Source organism: Lissotriton vulgaris, chromosome 5 (genome assembly GCF_964263255.1).
Source record: "Lissotriton vulgaris chromosome 5, aLisVul1.2, whole genome shotgun sequence".
NCBI classification, from domain to species: Eukaryota; Metazoa; Chordata; class Amphibia; order Caudata; family Salamandridae; genus Lissotriton; species Lissotriton vulgaris.
The window spans coordinates 88,270,298-88,293,498 of record NC_141693.1 but is presented as its reverse complement, the minus strand read 5'-3'; the positions used below and the strand labels follow the sequence as shown (position 1 = coordinate 88,293,498).

The 23,201-nt window shown below is 46.2% G+C and overlaps 1 protein-coding gene across 1 annotated transcript; it reads right to left on the bottom strand.

The window, feature by feature from the left end:
• Nucleotides 1-1,111: 1,111 nt before the first annotated feature.
• LOC147710268 (uncharacterized) lies at nucleotides 1,112-5,263 on the bottom strand. Its single transcript, XM_086919337.1, has 2 exons — nucleotides 3,739-5,263; nucleotides 1,112-1,464 (listed from the first exon to the last, which is right to left on the bottom strand). Exons 1-2 carry the CDS (start codon nucleotides 5,261-5,263, stop codon nucleotides 1,112-1,114), a joined length of 1,878 nt encoding a protein of 625 aa, XP_086775463.1.
• Between the last annotated feature and the right edge of the window lie 17,938 nt (nucleotides 5,264-23,201).

The window sequence follows — 23,201 nt, the reverse complement described above, 5'->3', positions numbered from 1 at the left end:
CTGCTGCCTATCAAATAGTTTATTAGCACAGTTCTTAAACTTTTGAGTTCTAAGCACCTCATCAAGCATTGTTACAGTAAGGACTTCCAACTCAGTTCAATAAGTTTTTTTGCCAAATACATTATAAATCACTATATGTATAAGTTATTCACCCTTAAAGACTTCTCTGTCAACTATAAAACTATAATTACAAATGCTCTTTCAAATAATTTCATGCACCTCCAAACCATCTGTCTTCTAAATGATCATACACACAATTCCTTTTTTCATTGCTAAATTTTAGGTGAAGGATGCATCTTCAAATTTTGCCTTCAAATTGCAATCCCATCTCTGCAGCTTTATTCGCACTCCTGCTGCATTTAACTCGTATTTCATTCAACTCTAATAACATTCTGTGCGACATTACTTGATTTACACACACACTTGTTAGTATCAATGAAAAATTTCCTAGCTATCGTAACGGAAAGTTTCAATTCTATTAAGGACAAGGAGGCGAGGATTATGCAGTCCTTTCTTCTCTTTATTCAAATAGCAAATTTAAAGTGGACCAATAAGAAAACTTTTACATAAACTTCAACTCCCATGAGCACATGGGCCACAGTGTCCATAACAACTGCCATCCAATCACGGGGCTGTCCACTGTATAATCGGTCCTGACGTCCCTTCCTCTTCCTCTTCTTGTCTGCGAGGAAAGATTCCCAGGGCGTACATCATTCCTTCTGGTCTATTCCTAAACCAATACAAGACAACCGTTATCCTGATTCTTTTCCGTATACGGAAGCATAGAAAACAATATACAGAGTTGCGTAGCCAGGAAAATTTGAAAAATGTCTTAAGTGAGCTCAGAATAATCACACATGTTCCTAAAAAGCTGATAATGAAATACTTCGGTCTCACAGTCAACATGAAACAAATACAGTTGCATTAACATTATCAAACCCATTCAAAAGACTTACTTACTGAAACTACGGAGATTCCAGGTGGGTGAGACCAACGAGTCTCGGGAGGGATAATCCTCGCCTCCTTGTCCTTAATAGAATTGAAACTTTCCGTTACGATAGCTAGGAAATTTTTCATTCTATGTCAGGACGGAGGCGAGGATTATGCAGGTTTAAAGCCTGTCCACCACCAATTCCGCTGCACCATAGATGGGTTTGAAGTAAAATTTCTTGAATATGGACTCAGAGGACCAGTCCGCTGCGGCCATAATATCCTCTAAGCGGCCGCCCACTTGAATAGCCTTAGAAGCCATTGCTCCTCTCGTGGAATGAGCTCCAAATCTGGTCACGTCCACCCCCGCCTCGGTCATGATCCAACGGACCCACCTGGCGATGGTAGGAGAGGAAACTGCTTTGAACGGTTTCCGCAAAGCAATGAGGAGTTGACGTTCTCCCGGGAGGCGGTATTCTGACGTCAAGTCCTCATACGCCTTGAGGCACCGTACCACACAGAGTTTGGGTTGGTCTGGAAAAGAAGGGTAAGATACCGACCTGATACTAGTCTTCGTTCTTCTAGCCACCGTAAAGGTGACCCCGTCCGGGGTGAACGCCCGTGCAGTAATATCCAAAGCCTTAACGTCGGAGACACGTTTGCACGAAACCAAACAGAGCAAGATTGCCAACTTGGCAGATAACTCCTTTCTGGAGAGATATTGATTGTCTCTCCAAGAACGGAGGAAACGGAGGACGATATTGACGTCCCAAAGGGAGTCATATCTGGGCTCCGGGGGCTTAGACAGCCGGGTACCCTTCATCAACCTACAAACCCAAGGGTGTTCACCTGCCGGTCTCCCATCGATAGGGGCGTGCCCAGCCGAGATGGCTGATCTGAAAGAATTGATAGTCCGATAGGCTAGTCCTGAATGAACTAATTCAGCTAGAAAGTTCAAGATGTAGCTAACATCGGCCCCCACGGGATCGGTGTGTCTTCCCAGACACCAACGACGCCACCGTTGCCAAGCCGAGCGGTACCTCTTGATCGTCCCGGGAGCCCAGGCTCTGAGGATGAGGTCCTCAGCCTCTGCCGAAAGTCGGCCGTCCTGCCAGTGTCCCCGGAAATCTTCCATGCCATGAGCCGCAAGACTCCCTGGATCACCAGAGGATGAGGTTCCCCCTGAGGGTTCGAGAGCAACGAAGGGAACAAGGGCAGTAGAATGGGACAATCCCATGACAGATCCAACAGAGAGGGGAACCACGCCTGAGCTCTCCAGAAGGGCGTCACCAAGATCATGGCAGCTCGTTGACGGCGAACCTGAGCCGCTACTCGCGGAATCATGAGAAAGGGGGGAAACGCATACGTTTGTTCCTGAGCCCAATTCTGCAAGAATGCGTCGACCGCTGACGCTTCCGGATCCGGTCTCCAACTCACGAATCTCGGGAGTTGACGATTGAGACGGGATGCAAACAGGTCCAATGAACATGGACCCCACCTGGTCATCAAAGCCTGGAAGACTGATCGTTCCAGTCGCCAATCGCTGAAGTCCTGGAAGTGCCTGGATTGCCAGTCCGCAATGGAGTTCTGCCTGCCCGGCAAGTATTCCGCCGTCACCGAAATCTGTTTCTCCAGACAATAATGCCAGAAGTCCTTCGCCATGTTCGCCAAGGCTTGAGAACGTGGACCGCCCAGGCGATTGATATACTGTACTGCTGACACATTGTCCATGCGTAGCAGAATGCAGCATGATACTTTGTTCCGTGTTAGGGATCGCACCGCGAAGGAACCCGCCAGAAGTTCCAGACAATTGATATGGAGGTGAAGCTCCTCCTCCGACCACAGACCTCCCATCGTGATGTTGCCGCATCGAGCACCCCAGCCCGCTCTGCTGGCATCCGACTCGATGACCAGGTCCGGGCTGGAACCGAAAATCGCTCTCCCGTTCCACGCACTCATGTGGTCTATCCACCAACGCAATTCCGTCCTTGTTTCCTCCGTGAGGGAGATAAGTTCGGAGTACGTGAGCCCCCTCCTGAGGTGCAGTGCCTTTAATCGCTGCAGGGCCCTGTAGTGAAGAGGGCCCGGGAAGATCGCTTGGATCGAGGAGGAAAGGAGACCCACGATGCGAGCCAATTGGCGTAGAGAAATCCTGTCCTTCCGAAGGACATGGGAGAGTTCTTTGCGGATTTTGGTTACTTTCTGAGAGGGGAGGCTGAGAGAAGCCGAGACAGAGTCTATCTGGAATCCCAGAAACGTAATCTGAGTCGACGGTCGGAGAACGGACTTCTGGGCGTTGATCACAAAGCCCAGATCCTGAAGTAATGCAATAGTCATGTTCAAATCCAACTGGAGACGCTCTGACGATTGATTCATAATCAATATATCGTCCAGATAAATGATTAGTCGAATGCCCCTCTCGCGAAGGGTCTCCACCACCGGACGAAGGAGTTTCGTAAAGCACCATGGGGCCGATGATAGGCCGAAGGGTAGGGCTTGAAACTCGAAGATAGTGTCCTTCCAAAGAAACTGGAGGAACCTCCGGTGTGGAGGGAAGATCGGAACCGTTAGGTAGGCGTCCTTTAAGTCCAGACGCACCATCCAGTCCCCCTGGAGGAGGAGGTCGCGTAGTAGGTGGATCCCCTCCATCTTGAAGTGGCGATATACCAACCACTCGTTGAATTCCCGTAAGTTTATAACCGGGCGAAATCCTACGTCCCTCTTTTGGACTAGGAAGATGTTGCTTAAGAATCCCGCCGGGTGTAACCGTGACAGTCGGATCGCTCCTTTCCTGAGTAGGTCTGTTACCTCTTTGTCGATCAGGAGTCTGTCTTCCGAAGAGAAAACGAGGGGACGAGGGCGCACCCTCTGATGGGGAGTTCCGTAGAATTCTATCTGGAAACCCCGCACCGTTTGGAGAACCCAAGGGTCTGAGGTGATCCTGCACCAGTTGTGAAAGTGGTGTTGTAACCTCCCCCCTAAAACGGACGGGGAAAAAAGGATAACACTCACCGGATGGACCTCCAGGTGCATTGGCTCCGCCACGGTAGCCCCTGCCGCGCCCTCTGCCGGCGCCTCTACTGGGGTAGAAGTTACCCTGTCGGCCGTCGTTCCATCCATTGTTACGACGTTGCTGGTTTCTATTGTTGGGACCTTGCTGCTGCTGGCGGCCGGAGGAGCGGCCCCTACCTCTTCCGGCCCCTCCAAAAACCCGTCCGGGAAAAATCTTTTTAATTGACGTTTGTGCCCTGTCCAAGGCAGAAAAGGTAGTGACGAACTTATTCAATTCCTTGATAAAAGGTTCGCCAAACAGTTTGCCCTGTGCAATGGGTCCCGCTTCTGAGGTGGCCAAGTCACCTAACTTGGGGTCGATTTTAATGAGGAGAGACCTCCTCCGCTCTGCCGCTAATGCACAATTTGCGTTGCCCAAAAAGCATAAGGCTCTCTGGGCCCAACCTGCCACGATCTCCGTGGACATCGCGGTCCCCGACTCTTTGGCCCTCTCGGCCAGCTGGATAATCTGAGTTATAGGTCCCACTGCGTCCAGGAGCTTATCTTGACAGTTGCGCCAAGAGCGGTCTATACCCTTCTTGGGGTCCCTCATGAATTTGGCAAAAAACGCGCAGAGCTTCTCATCAATATCCGGGGTGATAGCCACCCTACCTTCCAATTTCGGGCGAGGGCACTCGCCCCGCATGCGGGTCCTAACCTCCCTCTCAAGGGGTTGGCGAACTTTGCTCGCGACATACTTCGCCACCTTAGGATCAGGGATCCATTCCGATGATCTGGGATGGTAAATTCTGGTCGGATCAAACATGTCAGACTTATCATCACCCTCCTGGGATTCGGAGGAGTGAGAAGCCGGACGCCAAGGGCGACCCGAGTAATCATCCTCATCCCCTGAGGAGGCGTCGTCATCAGTAACACCCTCTCCCTCCATGGGGAAACCATACTCCTGGTCCGTGTCCGGGGCGACCTCGTCGCCAGTCTCTCCGGGGTAAAACTCCTCCCGGCAGGGTATATTCTTCAACGTCCGCGCACTCTTACGGAAGGATTCTCGAAGGCGATCGAATTCCTCCAGGTGCCCCGCGTGACGTTTCCCTGAAACTTTGCCACCACCCTGCCCTCCTTTGGGGTCACGGTCGCCAGGCGCTGAGCCCCCAAACACCCCGGGGATGCTCTGGGCGAGTGCGTCCACTCTCTCCCTCAACGGCGCTAGGACAGAGTCCAACGCCTGCGAGAGCGCGCGACCAACCGCAGGTGGTAAGGGTTGGGAGACACAAAGCTCCTCAGCCTCCTGAGCGGAGGTGTGTAATTGTTCACAAGTTTGCATTGTGGAGGGTGTGAACACCTATCACCTCTTAAGATACTGAGGTAGCCCCCTCGCCGGTGTTCAGGACGTTATAAACGTGACAAAATCAACAGACTTGTCAAAATAGATGCGGTACCACTAGGCGGCCACCAGGTGGCGCAGCGCCTAAGCCCGCGTCAATGACAGTCAAGCCGAAGCCGCGTCAATTACAGCCAAGCCGAAGCCGGCGTCTGGCGAGGGTTGGTGAGGCTAAGGGAACTCCAGCCTCAACGCGCCTACAGCCCAAGCGAAGACCGCTAACGCAGCCCTTCACACGAGGCGGGCGCCCCACAGAGTTAGGGAAACGCCGAAGCGCGTCTCCACACGCTCCGCGATCCAGCGGCAGAGACGGCGCAGGCAGCGCCTGTCGCTCGTTAAAAACTGCCGAATAAAGCGCTGACACACAGCGCGAACTATGTTAACACAAGGCAAACCACAGAAGCAGAAAAAACTGCACAGAATAAACTCTTAACAATAAATAACACCAAACGTCAGAAAAAAGTGAAATGACTTATCTGACGAGCAGAGAAGAAAGAGGAAGAGGAAGGGACGTCAGGACCGATTATACAGTGGACAGCCCCGTGATTGGATGGCAGTTGTTATGGACACTGTGGCCCATGTGCTCATGGGAGTTGAAGTTTATGTAAAAGTTTTCTTATTGGTCCACTTTAAATTTGCTATTTGAATAAAGAGAAGAAAGGACTGCATAATCCTCGCCTCCGTCCTGACATAGAATTGTGTTAGTACAGTTATTAATTCTAATGAGCTAAAACTGAAACTTAAACAATGTTAGGTAATTTTTCGAAAGGAAAACTACATCCACATTGTTCATTTGAAGAAACCTTTGTCATGGAGAATTGATTTGAATATGCTACTGGGGAATGCACAGATGAGAGGCAATTGGTTATGTTACCCCTTTGGAGATAGAAACAGGTGGCAGGGTGGAGTCAGAGAGGCAGTGTTGCAGGGCATTATCTCCATCAAGATGCAAGCCTATAATGGCTTGAGCAGCAGCTCTGAACTCACTTTCTGGGAGAAGTAGTTTGAATTTCTTTAGAAGAGGTAACTGGCAACAAGCCGTTTTGGGGGGTTGAAATGTGTTCTTTGAGGGTGAGGTTGGAGGTTGGTGTACAAGGTAAATCCCAGTGACTTGACATGTAATACTCATTAATTTCCACTCTCGATCTGACTTCACATGCATGCGTTTTTTTACAATGACACAATACTCATCAGCAAAGTTTTCATCACTTTGCAGATGGCCAAGAATGGTGTTAGACATTCCTGGCCTGGGAAATACTCCATCACAGCATCCCACAGAAACTGATCCATTTGAGGTGGCCGGCATGAAAGGCGTCCTTCAAAACATGCACCCTTTGCTGGTACGTTTGACTACAGGAACGACTAGACGGCAGGCCAGGGCACACTGCAGCCATGTGTACAAGAGATTGAATATCCTAGACACAAGCCACATTCCTGCACCCTGGCAACCAATCAGCAGTTTCATGTCTTCTGTCTCAGTGTTATACCATCTCTTCAGGTACACCATGGCCTGTTGGAGAGTGGGACCAGGGGTGCATCTTCAATAGGGTTGCCTGGGTGTCATGCATTGTCCTGTTAAGAGATGGGTCCAGGGGCCCGAGTTGGGAAGGCAGCAACAGCTGGATATCCCTTGGACTCATTACAGGAGCTGTCCGTGAGGCTTTGACCCAGGAAGCAATCTTTTAGAGCAGCCAGTTCTGTATGAGCTTCTGGCAAACGATGTGTGGAAAATCTTTACCGTGCATTTATTGAGGCGCTAATATCAGCTTCCTCCAGGGCTTGGAATGAAAAACTGCGGGTCTCTCAAAGGGGCGTGGCCGATGTAATTAAGTGGGTGGCTTAAAAGCATGTCAGCTGAAAATCCATGATTAGGTTAGTCTGACGCCCCACTGGGTATTTTACTGCGTATGTCATCAAATCCAGATATATAATTCAGCAGGTAACACTACACTTAAAACAAGCCAGTACTATTGACTTTGACAATTGTTGTTAGATGCATAGCACCAGCTATGACTTGGTTGTATAGAGTCTTGAAAATGCTTTAGTTCTGACATGATGAGGCTATGAAAGAACTATTTTCGAGTCTCTTTGAATATACATAAAAGGCAGTGAAGGGTGCTACTGTTGCAGAGTGAAGATTTCTTTTTTTCCCTATAATGGTGAGGGCAAAAATGAGAAGCCCGATAGGGTCCCGTCTCAGTACCTGCGTTTTAGAACTGCCAGTGCTGCGTGCCGGCAAGACCCGGCCTACTTAAAGCCCCGGCTTTATCTAAATATAAGAATCGTGGTATATATACACAAATAAATTTAGAGTAAGTACGCGTTTCACTCTTTTTTTCACAATTCAGTCCGTCTCTAAGTGACTGCTAAGTAAAGTATTATTTTATTTCAATTTTTAAGTCCTAGACCATTGATGTCACAATCGTCACTCACTGCAAGGGCCTATCTAGCAAAAGGAATAAAATCTATTTGCCCGCCGTGACCAATCTTGCAACATCAGCCGTCTCCCCCAATAAGCACCGGATGTCCCATGGTTTGGTGATTGGTTGGGTTTCGAGGCACATTGTGACGTCAATAACTTGACGGGCCTTTAAACTTACTTTTGCACTGGACGTCAGAGCAGTGCCCAAGCTCGCGCGTCTTCTTCTAAGTTCGGTCTTGTTATGGAAGTGAAGACGCTCGGAGCAAATGTTGCCTTTTTTACTGTATGTAGGTCACTTCTTGCTCATTGTGCAGCGCGCACAGAAATGTTGACTCAAAGCTCTCTGAAAGGTCAGTCGTGTTTCCATAGCAATCAGAGAATTTGTGGGCTCCTCGAACAATAAAAGTGGGCAGTTACCAAGAAACGCTCATCCATTTTTCATTACTGCCACTTGGAATAAAAGGCAGAAGGGCGCTTTTAAAAGTTAGTGGCACATTTACATATGAGGCCCTGGTGGAGATAAACGTCTCTTTTTTGTGAGGTGGCTGAACTGCCTTTGTCCCCCCTCTGAAAGAATGTGGCTCTTTGCAAAGTGTTTAGAGCCCAGAATGTTCCAATGGAAAGCGCCTTCCGATGCGTCTTCCGAAAGCGCTGAATCTGACCTCTAAAACAAACCCGATGCATTCCGTTGTCTGTAGCTGATGTATATGTCACAGCTTGCTATGAGCTTACATCTTAATGCACGCGTAGGGTGAGAAGTACGATGTGAGGAGGACAAGCAGGGTGGTGCGTAATGTGTAGCTAATTGGATGCACTCTGCCCTGCCTACCAGGGATGCTGCTAGGGTTTGTGCTTTCTTAAAAGTGACCTCCCCCTTTACAAATAAGCACGATTTGTTTCTGTATCATCCCGACATCCCATGGTGGTCAACTTCTGGGCCCTGATTACAAGTTGCACAGTACCGGGGTAACGGTGACACAGTTACTGAGTGTTAAGCCAGTACCATGGTACGACTGCCTCATGAATATTGATGAAGCAGTTCGGATTGTGACCCCCTCACCCTATCCTTCCAAGATATGAACATCATAATTGGTTCAGCACTCAATACAGTGTAATCAGAGAAAATTCACAATAATAAACACATAAAGAAGATTCCCGGATTCCAGGAGTTTTCTTTAAGTTCCAATTGATTCTTTATTCAATATTCGTTAAAATTCAAAAGGACCATAACCAACGTGTTTCATCTCGGAAAGAGTCTTCTTCAGGGCATGGATACGGCGTGGTAGCCGGCAGCGTATGCGTACATCAATTTCAAATTCGATAAGGAGTATAGAGGGAAGTGCTCCGTGGTTCTGTGAACTGTTACCTGCTGCTCATATATTTCATTGTCTGGTGCGGATTGTTATAGCCTCTACCCTCAGTATTTGTTTGATTACTTCCAAGATCTGAGTTTGATGACTACCCCAGGAAAATAACGGTTGGCTCATAAGGTGTAAACTCATTCGCACAGTAAAAAAGACAGGCTGCCCTCTTCTATCCATAGATGCACTTCTCCACAATACCTTTCCTTCGATTTGCAGGAAAAAGGCCGCAGACTACCTTAGAAATACAGACATCATCTCTGATTGCGTCATAGGAACTCCTTCACTAGGGCCATAATCAGAAATCAAGTAGTGACGAAGATTTTCCAACAGATCTACTAGGAGCTCTAACAACCTGCTACTTAAACCACAACGTTTCTCCAAGAAGAAAATGTACAACCGTACCGTCTCAGGAATGGCTCCCTGGATTTGGAACGCCTTGCCCCAGAAACAAGACTTATCCCGTTCGCAGCTTTTTTTTAAAAAGAAGTGAAAACAATTCTCTTGGCCAAAGTTACCTGAACTTTTTGATACACTCTTGTAAATATTTGCTAGTCTCTAATTTTACCACGACTGTATTCACATAATTCATTGTCTTTTTATGTACACGTCGATATATTTGCCCTGTAAAGCGCTCTGATACCCGCAAGGGTCTTGTTCATGCCATACAAAACAGTCAAAAAAATAAAAATAAAAAAATTAATTGAGTCCACCTCAAAGAGACTAAGATACAACTGCACTCTTTCTAAAAACTGATACTACCAGACGTTTCTTTCACTGTCACTGAAATAACTATAGATCCCGAACAGATTTAACTTCAGTCCAACCTAATCACACATGCTCCCCTTACTCCAGTCACTCAAGGTGACAGGATGCCCTCATCGAAAAAGGACCAGAGCATCACTACACTGAATGCCAATGGACCCTCGCAAGTCACATAACAGAAAAAGATCCTTTATTTACACACACATGATACCGACATGGCACTTTTTAAAGACACACACTTATCCGACATTCTTTGTGAGGCTTCCACTAGTGAACTACAGGGAGCAAGTAGACTGCTTGAGTGCTTTGGGGTAAATGTATCCCTGTGTCCCTTGTGCCATTGAGAGGTCGCTGCAGGTGATAACTGCTCACTATGACCAAAGTCACAGGGATTCTTCGCGTGATGCTGAAATTATCTTCTTCTTCCCCGACACCAGTACTTTCTATCAGTTGAACTTCTTCTCTCTCTCACCACCAGCAGCTATGCTTTTGAAGCGGTCTTCACACATGATTGTTGATTTGTCAGAAGCACCAGTTGGCCCCAGGTACCAGAACGTCCACCTGGATTACCATGATGAACATTTTTGTGGCAACAACGGGCATTATGTGATATGCTCCTCAAGTGAGCGTAAAGAAGTCCCAAACTGCGGAGGAGAGCTTTCTTTTCGTTCCAAAGCCTGTCGAAGTGGAGCTAGGCAGTTGTGTTGGCCATTCTCAAGGTCGGGCAATGAATGCGGTTGGGATGGTAGTTGCTGTAGGTTTTTGGGATGTTCTAGAAAAGATGGAAGCAAGTGATGTTGGTGGAACTACATGACTCAGAGCAGGTTGAATAAAGTTGGGCTGTACTTCCTCTTTGCCACTTTCATAACAATCACTGGCTCATTATCACCTTCCTGTAGATTTTGGGAATCTTCCTTTTTCCTCGTCTCTTCTGATGGGTGGTGGTTCTCAATTGGGCTGCAATCCATGTCGAGATCATCAGAAGGGGGCTGGAAGATAATTGGGAATGCGCTTTGTTTTCTTTTCCAGAGATTGTGAAGCTGAAGCTGGTGTGTACAATGATAGAGCAGTCCCAACAATATCCTGCTCTGGAGGAAGTTCAACTTCCTGCCCTGCCCCTACTTCCAGTAGATCAGGTGTTGTAGGCTGTGCTCCCTGTGCTTGACTTTCCTGTGAAGATTTGGTTTGCGGTTTGGAAAGATCAATTTCAGACTCCTTGCTACTCTCCATGACTGCAGTCACTGCAGCACTGACAGACATTGGCTTAGGCTTTGGTGGTGGTACCATTGGTCCAGGGGTGATCCTCCTTTCAGTGTTTTTATGCCAAGAGGTGGGTGCAGCAGGTGTGTTGTGTTTCCAGAAGAAAAAAGAGTGCTTGATGTCACTGGTAGCACGGACATCAGATTTTCTTGGCAGGAACCCCCTTCTTTGGGGCTATCTACGTAACACTAGCAATTAGTATTTAGCACAAGCAGGCATGGTACAACTCGAATAAATGATTGAAACTATTGCTATTGTCCCTCCAGGGTACATGAGACTCATCTACCACATGGCCAACAAAAAAGGAGGCATGCAAAACAGAGACAAAATGTCTACCACACACACACTCACTGGCTCCACAAAATGGTGGCCGCAGCATGGTAAGCAAAGAAGGAGGCTTTGTGAAGAAAGACAAAATAAATCCCCACCACATGTACACACCCACACACACCACACACCACCACAGTGTGGCCAGCAAAGAGAGAGGCACAGAGATCAAAGCAAAAATAGCAACATAGGACAAACTCATACACACTGGCTACTCAAAATGACCACTGTTGGACCTGGGGTTACCAGTCCACAAAGGGTAGCCTGGCACAGAGGGGAAATAGCAACACTCCAAAGGCAATTACACAAACATGTAATTACACACAGCTTCGTCGTCGTCGAGGGAAGGTGCTTCCGCAGGTCGGCCTCTTCCGATACCCGCCCCCTTCTCCTCAGGGCATCTGCACACCATGGCCAGCAAAAAGTAGACATGAAGAACAAAGAACATGGTTGCCCTATCCTGCCTGAAGCACCCCCCTCCCCCAAAAAAACCTTGCGGCATTGCAGGGAAAGGATATGCAAAGACATATATTATTTACCTAAAATGTGTGCGGCCCCACACATGGGACTACCCTTTATTCACCATCAGTAAATCAGCAAAGTCAGAAAATAAAAATAAATGAACTTTAAAAATACCAAAACCACTAACAGCCCAAGGCAACATTTATTACTCCTCCTAAAAAAACATAATCAACAATTTCACAAATACACGAACAAACCAAAAATTATGTGCAAGCACACGGGGAAGAAGGTAGCTGAGAATAAAAGGACATTCTGGCTACATGGCCCTGGACTCAAGGACACAGCCCAACCCTAGCCACCAACAGACACTGGCAGACACAAAATAATCCACATTTTGATTTAATACAAGGCTGTCCAGAAGTCACTAAAACATTTAAAACAAACATCAGCATAGCAGCAGTGTGAATGTGAAAAATACATTGAAATATAGCCAAGGCAGACTAGGCCCCAAACAGTAAACCAGTACAGTAAAATAATTAGCAATAGTTGTAATATACAAAAAAACTAGGAAATGGAGAAAATGCATATTATAAGCCCGGGCGACCACTATACCCAAAGATGTACAAACATTATCCCTTAAAAAAAACAATCCCAACTGGAGCCCTATTCCAAAACGTCTTGCCACCCAGCAATATACAAAAAAAAGAAAAAAGAATTACAAATAGTGACTCCTGCTCTCTCCCAAACAGCAAACGTTTTGCAAAGTACTACATTGAACTTACTTGATTTTTCTCAAAAAGTAAAGATTCGAAAGTTGTGAGACTTCCATGATCTCGGTTTGATCAATTCATGTAGCATGCAATTGGTCCAGCCACACAAGTGGTGCCACGTTTTTATCGACACAAGTGGGGTAATGCTGGGTGGTAGGACTTTTGTAGATTCCTCCTGATTCTGGAAGTTTCCATCACAGAAATGCAAGAAACATATGTGATTAGAGGCAACGTTTAAGGTTTGCAGGGCATTGTGGGTAATACAATCTGATGGGAGCCACGCAAGTCACACCACCCTTGAATCACCAGGTTGTCTTGCTTTCAAAAATGTCTGTGGTTCATAGGTTTGCATGGTTGGCACTAAAGCATGGCCCCAAATGTGAAAAATGTGATGTGTCCATGTTGCGTTTTGGGTTGTTTCCTGTTGCGGGCACTAGGACTACCCACACAAGTGAGGTAACCTTTTTATCTGGAGACTTGTGGGAATGCTGGGTAAAAGGAGGTTTGTGGCTCCTCGGATTCCAGAACTTTCCATCACAGAAATGTGAGGAATATATGTTTTCTTTAGTCAAAGTTTGAGATTTGCAAAGGGTTCTGTGTAAATAAACCTGATGAGAGCCATTCAATCACCCACCCTGGATTCCCCAGGGCTCTAGTGTTAAAAAATGTGCACGTTTGTTAGGTTTTTCTAAGTGCCAGCTGAGCTATGGCCAAAATTCCATAGATATCCACTTTGGAAAAAAGGGTCAGTTATCAGTGCAAAAATGGGATGCGTCCATATTGTGTTGTGGCCCATTCCCTTTCGAAGGTACTACATACCACACAAGTGAGGTACCATTTATTTTTAAAGACACAGAGCATAGAATAGTAGAACATTTATTATTACCAATTGGATTTTATTGCATTTATGCCTACTGAATGTAAGCCAGTGTGTAAGAAAGAAGACATTTTGAAAAATTCCCTCTAGATCATATGATACTACGGGCACACATACATTCAGAAATGTACAAATAACCACTGCTCCTAAACTCTTTATCTTGTGCCCATTTCAGAAATACGTAGGCATCCTTGATACCCATTTTACATATTTTACAATATGAGTTGGTCTACACGTTGTACACAATGAAAAAACATTGTACGGAGCAGTTCAGTTGTCTCTGGGTACCTTGGATTATTTCAGGACCTACAAACCCTATATATCCCTACAATCAGGGAGGTCCAATATAATGGGATATTGCTTTAGAAAATCAGCCATCATGACAAGAAGTTACAGATGAAAATGTTGTCACAAATGGCTGTTTATTCATACTCATTTTTAATATTTCTTTATTGCAACAGTTTGGGAAAACCTTGACAGATCTGTACATAGGACCCCTTGCTGGATTTGAAACTTTGTTTACTGTTCAGAAATCTATAGCTTTCCTGGATCAGCCATGGGTTTCGCATCACAAACTGGAAGTAGGTTGAGAGCACTAAGAATACGAAAAATGGACTACCTCCTCGAAAGATGCTAAAACTGTGGTAAAAAAATAGCTTTTTTAATTCAGCTCTGCATGTTGCTGAAAGGTGGGAAGATGGTGACTTTAGCACAGCAACCCGTTTGCTGGTGTAATTTTTAGAAAAAAAATAAAAAGACACTTTTATCTCATGCTTGTAGGTTATTTTGAATACCTACTTTCATGCTTTTCCACTAGTTTCTTGTCTTTCATTTCCTCCTTCTTTCTACCCTTTCCTGTCTTTCTTTATCTTGGACGGTGTCAAAGTCTGATGATGAAAGCAAGTCCTGGTCCCCAAAAATCAGTTGCAGAGCCAACCATCTGCAGCACTGGAGCAAGGTAAGCACTGTTTTTTGGTCAATCAAAATATTACGTTGACTTTAAAAGAAATTGCCTGATGGGTCAGTAAAGGAAAATAACACCCTTCTTCAATACCATCATAAAGCGAGGGCAGGAGGTGCTTTATCCCCAGGCACTGCACATATTGTAGCTCCACTCCATTATGTGGGGCTAAATCCAGTGTTTTTATTTTCCTTAGAGGACATACCTTTCTAATTATGAGCTGCTTCTTGGATCAGAAACAAACCAAAGAGAGGCCTTGCAAAAGCTTTTGCCCCATCACCCCCCCCCCCGCCCCACCAATGCCTATAACATTCCTTCACTGTTATACAGGGACAAGTGAACACAGACAAGTGAAAATCAGAGCCGTATGTGGAAAGTCACATGCATAAAGTGAGATCTTGTAGCTTTTGAAGCTAACTTTCAGATTTGTTAGCTCAATTATCGTTTTTGTCTGATTTTCTATATATAAACTTACAATAAAAAAGAATGGCTTTATAAACATTGCGAATGGGGAGTATTGAGTCAAGACCTAAAAGGGCGGGAGTTGGTTGCCCAAGAAATGTGCTTTTCCAATCTGCACACATCGGGCCCGATTCACAGAATGAATTTAAGACTCAATCCTAAACTTACTACTGTTTTGGTATTCACAGATTGCACTTACTAATTTTGGTATTCACAGAATGAACTTACTATTTTTGGCATTCACAGAATGCACTTACTACTTTTGGTATTCACAGAAGTTAGGACTCCTAACTTTAGGACTCCTAAATGCCTTCTGTGAATACCGAAAGTCTTAAAATTACGATTGTTCTCAATTTAGTAGTAGTAAAGTTAGGACTCCTAACTTTAGGACTCCTAAATGCCTTCTGTGAATACCGAAAGTCCTAAAATTACGATTCTTCTCAATTTAGTAGTAGTAAAGTTAGGACTACTAACTTTAAGACGCCTAAATGCCTTCTGTGAATACCAAAAGTCTTAAAATTAGGATTTTTCTCAATTTAGTAGTAGTAAAGTTAGGAGTCCTAACTTTACTACTACTAAATTCAGAAAAATCCTAATTTTAAGACTTTCGATATTCACAGAAGGCATTTAGGAGTCCTAAAGTTAGGAGTCCTAACTTCTGTGAATACCGAAATGAGTAAGTTCATTCTGTGAATACCAAAAGTAGTAAGTGCATCCTGTGAATGCCAAAAGTAGTAAGTTCATTCTGTGAATACCAAAAGTAGTAAGTGCAATCTGTGAATACCAAAACAGTAGTAAGTTTAGGATTGAGTCTTAAGTTCATTCTGTGAATCGGGCCCATGCTGTACAAATATGGGACTTGTCCTTAGTGGTCGAGCAGCTGCGTAGCACACCTAGCATTGGACTTAGGGCCGGATTATGAGTTTGGTGGTCTTGGACAAAGCTGCCACTCCAGCGCTCTGCTCCAGGAGCGACAAACTAGACTGCCGGGTGGCCGCCAGATTACGAGTAAGCTTGTGGTCTGGCGGACGGTCCTTTGGTATTCCCATGGCGTTGCCTATTAAAAAGGCACCACCAAGGAATGCCAATGCCCTTTTCTGCAGAGTCCATACCATGCAGTAAAGGAGGTGACTTCACACAGGTGGCCACAGCATCACCGCCAAGCATATTGCGGTCTCAAGACTGCAACACCACCACCAGGGATCTTTGATCCCTGGCAGTTGCTGCAGTCCCATGGCGGTCCGACCGTCAAACTTGTAATTGGGTGGTCGGACCTCCACCATGGCTATGGCAGTCCGCCTGGACTGCCGTAGTCATAATTAGGCCCTAAATGTGCAAAGCTAGGCATGTGTCTTCCGTGCACCGATATATTGGTTCCAGTATGGGTACACAATCAAAGATTGATCCCTACTGGACACAGATTTTGTACCTGCTCCCCAAAGCCCAGATTCCGAGAATGTCTCTAAAAGGGCGACTTCACAGAATTTCACGGGTAAGCGCAGTATACTTTTTTCTTTGCTCCAGAATGCGTCCACATGAGGGACTCCATATCGGAGTCAACCATGACATGATTGTGATCTGTGCTTTCATTTACTCTAAAAAACAGAACTTGGAACAAGTAAAAAAACACCATGGGTCATGCAAAAGTTGCAAGTCATTTCATGAGTTAGCATTGGAGTGATGCAAACACCAAGTTTTGGTCACCACCTGATTTGCATTCTGAAAGACTTTTGTGGAACGTTGCCCTCTCTGCAGTGCCATTTTGTCTTCACCCGCCCTGTTTTCTGAACCAGTTTTCGTTGGCCCTTTGGACGCTGTGCACTTTACCACTGCTAGCCGGAGCTAAAGTGCTTATGCTCTCTCCTTTAAACATGGTAAAATTGGTTTACACTCAACTGGCACATTTAATTTACTTGTACGTCCCTAGTAAAGTAATATTACGTGTACCTAGGGCCTATTAATTAAATTATACTAGTGGGCCTGCAGCACTGATTGTGCCACCCACTTAAATAGACCTCTGAAATATGTGCCAAGCCTGCCATTGCGGCCTGTTTGCGATTTTAAGCTCCCATTTCAATCCGGCAAAATAAACCCTTTGCCAGGCCTAAACCTTTCTTTTTAATAAGCATATGTCACTCCTTAAGTAGGCCCTAAACATCCCATAAGGCATGGTATAGTATATTAAAAAATTGGACGTGTACTTTTCAGTTTTACATGTCCTGGTAGTGAAAAGCTCTTAAATTCGTTGTTCACTACTGCAAGGCCTACCACTTCCTAGGATAACATCAGGTTCATTTATCTCATTTAATAAGTGATCACTTTTGATTGGAAACAGGTAGAAATGTCCTGTTTACACTTAAATTAATTTAAAAAAACAACTCTTTAATGGTAAAGTCTGATTTTAAGTCACAATTCCGAAAATGGCACTTTTATAAAGTTGGCCTTTTCTTGTCCTAACCATTTGATGCCTGCAGACTGTATTCTGGGACACATGACGAGGTGTACATGGCAGTTGGTTTTTGTGTATTCCTTCCAGACAATGATACAATGGGAGGTTGGGTATTGTCAAGATAGGCCATCATACCAGGATGGGTGGCACAGAGCAGTTCCCTGTCCCAATTACATTTTAAAGGGACTGACTTAGCACACTCAGAAAGAATATTACACCAGGCTATTGCCACCCCGACCCCTCGGAGGCAGGGCAGGGGAAGGAAGGAGATTCCAGAACCACCAGATGTGGGGGAAGTCTAGAAGTTTCACCCACCTCAAAGCTGGCACCAGGTATAAATAATGGACCCTCAGACTAACTCTTCAGTACATTCCTTGAACTGTGGATACTACAGAAAGAGGACTGTCCTACTGCCAGAGGAATACCCTGCTGCTTGAGGCCTACCCTGCTGTATGAGAAGGAAGACGAGGTGTGCTTTCCTCATCCCAGGCTACCTGAGTGACTCCATCGGTCAATTGGCTGACCTCCTGTCTGGACTGCAGGGAAACAACAAGAACCAGATGTAAGAAAGTGCCCTCTTTCTGCATGGTTGCCCCCACTTTCTGCCAAACAGCTGATGTAATTTGACTGAGTGTGCCCTGGGTTCTTGCCAAACGGTTACCAAGGGCCTATATTCCTTCCCTAAAACTTCATGGAGACAAAATCCAATTGGCACTCTTTGGCCACATGCCATTCCCTTGTAAATGGTACCACAGGTACAAAGGGCACTGTGGCCAGGGAAGGCCTCTAAGGGCTCCAGCACTTATTGTGCCACCCATAGAGACTCTGTAACTTTACACACACACACACACTGCCATTACAGGCTGCGTGTTTTGGTGCAGAACAAAGTGAAAAGTCGACATGGCACACATCCCTGTGTGCCATGCCTACAACCCACTGCCCCGGCATTGGTCAGTCTGTAGCTGGGTGAGCTATACCAGTGGTGAGGGTCCAGGTGCATGAGCCCTGTACCCCTACAGTGTCTAAACCAATTGTTAGACATTGTAAGTGCAGTAATGTCATTAAGAGCATATGGTGCTGGGAGCTTCTTATTACGAACTCCACAGCACCACAATGGCCTTACTGAAAACTGAGTAGTTTGGTATCAAACTTCTCAGCACATTAAACCCACACTGATGCCAGTGTGGGATTAAACAAAAAATGCACTCAGAGGGCATCTTAGAGATGCCCCCTGAAAAATGACCTAACTCTAGTGTCCTAGCTGAGTGGCTGCTCGCCAGCGGCCACCACCAGACATGTTTCTGTTCCCCTGGGGCGACAGCCTGCTGCTTTCAGGGGTCTGAAACAATGCACATCCGGGGACGAGGTGCCAATCCTCCTCCCCAGGATGGGCAGGGTCCACAATGGGGAAGCTTCAAAGGCTTGCCACCTTTGTGAGCTACCCCAGCACTTTGCTGGTTCCAGCAATTGGCTCGCACTGGTTCTGACCCCCACTTTGGGTGGGAGAATCGGTGGGAAAACTAAATGAGGAAGGGCGGCGTGCCTACCTTTGCCATCCCAACCCCTCAGGTGGAGGAGGTGAGGTGAAGCACAACTCTGTCACCACCATCTTGCAGATGGGGGACCCAGCCAACCAGAGAGGGGCATATGCCCTCCTCCCACTGGAGGGTGGTATAATAGTGGGTGTCCCCACCCCATGGAAGGGACCCATTAGTCCCAACCTTTACTTACCTGTAACGCCCCTAAATCTAGTATTTAGGGGCAACCCCAAACGTTGCCTCCTCAGACATGAATCGACAAGAAGAGAAGAAGAAGGACTGAAGAAGCTAAGAAGTGGAGGACGCCCACTGACTTGGCCCCAGCCCTACCTGCCTGTCCCCAACTCGAACCTGCTCCAGCAAAATCCCGGATAGTCCTGCAGCCAGCAACCTCATGAACCTGGAGGACCTGCCATGCCTTTCAAGCCAAACACTTTGTCTTCTGTGAGCACCGGATTTGCTTACCCACAGACTATGGCCAAAACCGTGAGTCTGTACCACTCTGCACCTGATGCCCACGGCCCGTGTTCGAGTGGTCCAACACCACAAGGAGGTCTCCCCGGTGATCTTGACCTGAGATCTAGTGATCTCTGACCTGCCTCGAACCTCCGAACGACGCCTGCAGTCTCTTTCTGGAGGATCCTTCTGACCGCGACCAGAGCTGGTAAGAAAACCAGATGCCTAAATATACCCCTGCACCCGACGCCCCACAGCCCTGGGTGGCTCAACCAACTGTGTCCCAGCATCCCCAGGCATCCCAGCTTACTTCTCCAACTGGTGGTCACCTCCAGAAGATCTTCGTCCCGAGCCTGCAGTCTTTGTTGCAACTGGAGAATTTCCATTGAAATCAACATGGCACCCGACGCCAAACCAGCACCCTGCACCAAGCCGCCCCTGCGATGCTGAGGGTGTGCTTTGGGTGCTAACTCGGATCTCCCTTTGCCCTGAGCCTAACACCAAGAGCGTTGCTCCCACAGCCTTATGGCCTGCTTGAGAGCAGCCACCAACCGGAGGCGCTCTATACCCTTTGGATAACATTGGGCCTCAGCACACTACACCCAGCCGCAAAAGTGCCGCTGAGGGTGCTTTGAGAGTGCATCCTTGACCCTGGGGGAATGCTGGTTCTAATCCCAGAAAACCAACTCCCAAACCCAAGTACTTACCTTGAAACCGATAACCACATTTCTTCCCATAGGACTGCATTGACTGCTTTCTTGTGAAAATTTGTGTGGAGTTGGTTTTGTATAAGAACTTGAAAAAATGCAAATATCTAAAAACTGCTTTACTTAACCTCTCTCTAGGAAATGTCCCAGTGTCATATCTAGACATATCACACTGAGTAGAAAAAGTAATCTGAAAAGTAATCAAAAGTAAACTAACAGAAATTTCCACTGTATTGAAAGTATTTAGAAACCTATAACAAAGTCATCTTCATTCAGCTTGCTTGTATTGTCCAACCTGCCTTGGCAAGTACCCTTTACACTTACCTGTACCAGGCTTGCTTGGTTCAAGAAAACAAATAGAACTAAATAATATTTTTATACAAACAAATTGGTCTGAGTTCAGTCTTTGAGTGTGTGCCATCATTTGCTGCCTGAGTGTGTACAACAAATGCTTAACATTCCCCTCTGATAAAGCCTTACTGCTCGCCCACACTGCCCCAAATAGAGAGTAAGGTGCTATCTACTTGTACCTCTGCCTACCTTTGGGGTTCCACTGGACTCTGTGCACACCATACCTCATTTTGATATATTATATACAGAGCCAGCTTCCTACTCCAGAGGCGTCCCTGCTACTGCCCAGCTGACCTGCTGCACTGGACTTACCTAGACCTGCAACTGGAGCTGGCTGATCCCGAAGAGATGCCTCCCCATGCCCTGGACCCTTGGCTGGCATCAGTAGAGCTCCTCCTGTGAAAAGGGGAGTAATCCGGAAGTAATGGGCTCTTCGTGACCGTGAACAGCCTTCTTCATGTTGAATCTTGCTGCCCGCGACAACCACCAATTTGAAGCGCTGCGGGACCCGACTCTTCATGCTACAGCGACCGCCAGCGATGACCAGCAATGTGAGATCTGCACTTTGACTACAGCATTGACAGCTGGCGGTAACCACCAACGCGAAGCTCCAGCATCGATCTTCTGCAACACCTGTGAGGATCTTGGCACTGGAGTGACAACCATCCCCGATACCCAGCACACTCTCTGGGCTACAGTGACCACCATCTCCAATGCTCTCCTTGCTCCTCGTGGCCTCCTCTACCGTGAACTGGGCTCTCTGCGTCAGACTTTGAGAAGGTAACTTTTTCGGTGGGACTAAACTGGTCCTTTTATCAGGCCCTCGCTCCATCACGCAGGACCTGAACCTGTGACTTTCACACGGTCTAGTATGACCAGATAACCACCAGTGGCGCTTTGTGCTTTTGGGCAATATACTCACCTAAATCTTTAAAATTACACATCACCAGTTCTACTGATTGGATTCTTGTTATCTTGGTCTCATTTTCTTAATTACATTTAATATTATGTTTTTTAGCCACTCAAACTCTCCCTGCGAGATATCCTGTCTAGACTTGTTAAGCAGAATCATCCCTGGAATGGTCATACTATAGCTCTAATTTTTCAAGTTGAGAACGTATTTTATATTTTCTTTCCCCCTATGCTCCTACCATCCTGTGTACCTCCTCACCTCCTCCCCCTGGGGAACCCCCCTCCTATCCTTAGGCGATGATGTCCGCCATTCGCGAACCCCACCCCACAGAAAGATGTAGAAACAAAACAGACAACAAATGAAACTCAAATCGAGCTGGCTTCTTAAATCATGCCTGGTTATAGTACTACTTGTGTACGAACTCCTGAAATGGGATTCTAAGGGCCAGATGCCGCGGCCGTGAATCCCTCCATCTGAGCTAAGAAAGTATCTACCTCATCCAGGTCACTGATGTTATTTATATTTTTCCTCAACATGATCATTAACATCACCAGGATTTTCCTCTGAACCTCAACACCTTTTCTCTGTAGGTCATTCATCCTAGAACCCATCTCCCTTTGTCTCTGAGCAGTCCTCCTACCTATATCAGACCTCACATGATAGGTAAAATCCTCCAATTTCAAGGTTTTCTCCTTCAGTCAGTGACCTAAAATCAACTCTTTGACCGTATAGGTAAGAGCATTAATTAGGATTTTCCCAGAAGACTTCCTATTAGGGTTTAATCTAAACGAATCTCTATGTACCCTTTGAATTTCATTTTTGAGGTTGAGATCCAGCCTACTTAATACAATTCCTTCTCTTAGTAATTTACAGATGAAGCCTTTCATGACTCCTTTTTCTTCACCCTCCAGGATATTGAGTACACTCAGATTACTCCGCCTGGATTGAGTTTCCAGCCTCTCCAGATCTTCTTGCAACGTTTTATTTTGTATTTTCAATGCCTCGATGTCCTGCGCATTTTGGCTCACCCCTGCTGACAAGACTTTCACATCTTCCTCAAGAATTGCAGTACTCTCTGCAATACTATCTAGTTTTTTCCCAATACCACACATTTCTCATATATGCCCTTCTGATTTACTTCTGGGAGCTCTCATTTCTTGAGGATATCTGACCTCAAACGCAAAATAATTTTTTCTAGGGAGTTTTCAGCTCTCTCCTCATCCTGGGAGCTAGCTTCCAGCTGACATGGGCTTAACTCAGAAGCTACCTCTAAAGAAACTTGACCCTCAATTTCACCTTCTCGTTCACATCCTCATTCATCTGAATCTATCAACGGGGAGAAGCGACTACGAATAGGGATAGTTGGTGTCCTTAATCTTATCGAGGTGTCCTGATTTTGACCCTCGTTCACCTCTCCTTCAGGAACTGGTGCTGCAGATTTGGCCTTCTCCATGATCTTAAAATAACAATTAAATGAGAGTGTCATTTTGAGAAAAGGGCAGCCTTCTTTTGGCCCACAACGTTTGGGTCTTCCAGCGCTTTTCAAAAGTTTTTTAACATGGGACACCGTAATCATCTCATTCATATTCTACTCCCTAGCTCTTAAACCCTTACACTTTTTCTCCGGGCCAGATCTTAGCTGGTACCTATTTTTTAACTGCCATGGTTGGTGTGTATCTGTTGGCGAGACCCTTTCGATTATGCTCTCAACTCTGTGGTGCAAAGTTCTTCTTCTAACACTGCTCCCCCCCTCATCCCCCTCCCCATGTCCCCTAGATACTGGTGGTACTTGAGAAGGGA

Bases quoted from the DNA above. Each gene is read 5' to 3' on its own strand.
- LOC147710268 (XM_086919337.1), bottom strand. From the start codon at position 5,263: ATGCAAACTTGTGAACAATTACACACCTCCGCTCAGGAGGCTGAGGAG. The intron at 1,465-3,738 runs GTAACAGACCTA...CTTCTTTTCCAG, and splicing joins GACTCCTGATCGACAAAGAG to ACCAACCCAAACTCTGTGTG.